Source organism: Diabrotica virgifera, chromosome 2, assembly GCF_917563875.1.
Source record: "Diabrotica virgifera virgifera chromosome 2, PGI_DIABVI_V3a".
NCBI lineage: Eukaryota > Metazoa > Arthropoda > Insecta > Coleoptera > Chrysomelidae > Diabrotica > Diabrotica virgifera.
Window position 1 is genome coordinate 201,037,953 of NC_065444.1, and position 3,419 is coordinate 201,041,371.

Consider the following 3,419-nt stretch of genomic DNA (forward strand, 5'->3'; position numbering starts at 1 on the left):
AGTTAGAGAGAACAGCCAAGGAATATGGTTTAGTAATAATCGAAGAAAAAACGAAATATATGGTGATGAAGGGAAATGACAATCATCTGGGACAGTCCTTTAAGATAAAAAGCCCAAGTAAAAAATATAACTTCTAAATTGTCGGCCAATTCGATTACTTGAGAGTAACACTAACAAACAGGAACGAAGAGAACCAAGAAATCGCAAAAAGAATGGCGAAAGGTAGTAAGAGTGCTGGGAGTCAAACTAAGATACTGAGGTCGAAGATAATATCCAGAACAGCAAAAAACTCTATGCTAGCTAGACCTGGACACTAAATAAAGACATGGAAGTAAAATTAGATAGATGGAAACGAAATATCCTCAGAAGGATATACGTAGGTCCAGTGGCGTGCGGTGACTTTTTCGAAAGGGGAAGCGATTCAATAAGGATATAAAAATATTTTCTTAAGGGTCGAGGGTCGAGCCACTTCCCACCTGATAATGATAACACTCTGATGCGCAGGGGCTCTCTATCAGCAAAGTACTTATGTGAGACGTCCTGGGTACAAGGACTCACACACTAAATCCGTGACGCGTGAATACGTGAGGCACTCTATTCCCGCTATTTCTAGTGACTAGTGACCTATCGTTGATCTGTATTGCTAACTCGGGCCTTGAGTCCTCGCGCCGAGCTTGGTTTTCTAAAGAAGAACCCTATTTAAAAAAAATTTTATACTCCGATGCATTTTCCACAACACACAACTTTCACTAAAATGACACTTATTTATACTCGAGGTCTATTCTCCTATCAACTTCTGATAATTGTTGATTGCAGTCTTTTTCAATGGATAATAGGGCTAACTTTCAAAGTCTGCCTTCGCTTGTTGAATTTCTTTTAAACTCTTAATTTGAAACTTTTAATGAATCTTAATACTGCAAAACTTCGTTCAACTGATGCACTTGTGGCTGGGATAGTTAGTAGTACTAATTCACACAACTTGACCACTTCACACAGTGACTTGTTTTGTTTAAACCAGTAGTTATAAAGAAATCCCAGATTTCTGGGTATTTCTTTATCATTAATGTCAGTTGTTTCATACATGAGACTTAACTGAGAATGCAAAGCTGGGATATCAAAAAATTTTCATTATTTAATCGTAGTGACATAAATTCCTCTGTGGGAAATTTTGATGAATTATAATTAGAAATATTAAGATTATATATAATTCTACAAATTTTAAATCGTTAAAATTTTGAAAGCTAGAATTCATTTGTTGTAGAATATTATCAAAAGGTCTCTTTGTTTCCTCTATTTTCTCTGACTCTCTGTCTCCGAAATTATCAATCTTCATTATTTTTCTTTCGTGTTCAAACCCCATATGTTCAGTTTTATCCCAAATATTTTTAAACTGCTCTCGTTTTTTTAATTATCGTATTAATAAAGTCATCAATTTGTCTTATACTGTTGGGACACTAGAATCTAATATATACACTAGATATGATACGTTGTTGTGGGAAACCATATATAGTTTAGTCACGTTTAGTTTTACGATTAGTATATTGTTTTAAGAAGTTGTCAAATAAATTAATAAGAAAAGTCACACTTTCACGTTTCTCTCTCGGCATAAAATATAAATAAAACACACAAGAAATTACATTATTGGCATCCCTGGTTAATTAAAAAACATGCAGAACCTAAAGCTAGAGAGGGAAACAATAAAAGGATCCCTGAAAAAAGTTTTTAGAGATATTGAAGAGGTGAATCCCAGTGACGAGAAGACAATACAAAGACTCCTGCAACAAGTTAATGATAAAGCAGAGCGAGTATTTCTTCTAGACAACAGCATAAAAGACATTCTATTTGCAGAAGAAACCAGCACGGAAACTATTAGCAAGGAATTAAATGATGAAGAGAACTTTCGTGACGAGGTAGGAAAATTTAGAATAGAATGTGAATACTTGATCAAAAATTTACAAACTTTGAAAGATCAAGAAAATAAAGGTACAAAAAATGAAAAACCTGTCAAAAATTTACATCTGCCAAAACTTGAAATAAAGAAATATGATGGAAATGTCAAAAATTGGATAAATTTTTGGGGCCAGTTTAGAAAAATCGATGAAGACGCAGACCTTCCAAACGAAGACAAGTTCCAATACCTGATCCAATCAACAGAAGATGGCACGCCAGCCAGAAGCCTTGTCGAAAGCTTCCCACCTTCCGCTGAAAATTATAAAATAGCCATTGACCAACTGAAAAATAGATTCGCAAGGGACGAAATTTTAATTGAGGTATACGTTAGGGAGTTATTAAATTTAATTCTAAATCAACAAACCTCAAAGGAGGACCCAGGTATGGCTTTATCTACTTTGTATGATAGGTTGGAGACTCAGCTTAGGGCTTTGGGAACACTAGGTGTTACTAGCGATAAGTATGCAGCGATGCTTTTGCCACTTGTTGAATCCGCGCTACCTTATGAGTTGCTTAAAATTTGGGAAAGAAATAGGGCTTCTAATAATTTAAAATTTAATAATGAGTTGCAGGTTCTACTAGAGTTCCTGAAAACAGAAGTGGAGGCCGAAGAGCGTGTAAAACTTGCTCAGTCTAGTTTCACAGTTCCAAAAAGTATTGACGATAAGTATACTGTAGAAACCTTACATACAGAGAGTTTAAAAACCAAGGGTAAGCAAAAGTTTTCTTGTATTTTTTGCGAAAGCAATACACATGCCAGTCAGGACTGCATTAAAGCTCAGAAAATGACTTTAGAGCAGAAAAAATCCATTATAAGTAAAAAACGGAGTTGTTTTTCATGTTTAAAGCAGTTTCACAATTTTCGGACATGCAAAACAACTGTCAAATGTATAACATGCGCTCGCAAGCATTTTACATTAATGTGTCCTGATTTGCATGAAAAAGAAAACAAAAATAGAGATTTGCAAAAATCAGAATCTTTAGAAAATACATTAACAACTGTCGCTTCTGAAACTTTACTGCAAACGATCAATGTTAGGGTTATTTCTGATAATAAAAGGTCAATGACAGTAAGGGCACTGCTAGATTCGGGTTCGCAACGTTCCTATATAACTACAAAATGCGTGGAAGATTTAGGGTTAACTAAAATTGGACAAGAAAATATAGTTCAAGGTGTTTTTGGTGGGTTGCAGGGAGCTCCAAAGATTCATCGTTTGTTTAAGGCAGGTATAGAAAATTTAGAAAATTAATTCAGCATCGGGTTATCTTTACTGGAACAATCTAAAATTTGCAATTACGTTCCAAAACTAATTGACCAAAAGGTCCTAGATTTATTAAAAGATAAAAATATTTATATAAATGATTCTGCTTCTAAAGAATTAGAGGTTAATTTATTAATAGGGGCAGACATGTTTGGTCACATCATAACGGGAAACTTGGTAAACATAAATGATTCTTTAGTAGCTTTG

At 34.5% G+C, this 3,419-nt stretch overlaps 1 protein-coding gene across 1 annotated transcript; it reads left to right on the plus strand.

Annotated features, from left to right (window-relative positions):
- The first annotated feature begins 1,667 nt into the window (after nucleotides 1-1,667).
- Nucleotides 1,668-3,200, plus strand: LOC126880897 (uncharacterized). Its single transcript, XM_050644972.1, has one exon. The coding sequence runs from the start codon at nucleotides 1,668-1,670 to the stop codon at nucleotides 3,198-3,200; it is 1,533 nt and encodes a 510-aa protein (XP_050500929.1).
- The last annotated feature ends 219 nt before the right edge of the window (nucleotides 3,201-3,419 follow it).

What these genes read in the sequence shown, in the direction of transcription:
- LOC126880897 (XM_050644972.1), top strand. Translation starts at nt 1,668, where the DNA reads ATGCAGAACCTAAAGCTAGAGAGGGAAACAATAAAAGGATCCCTGAAA.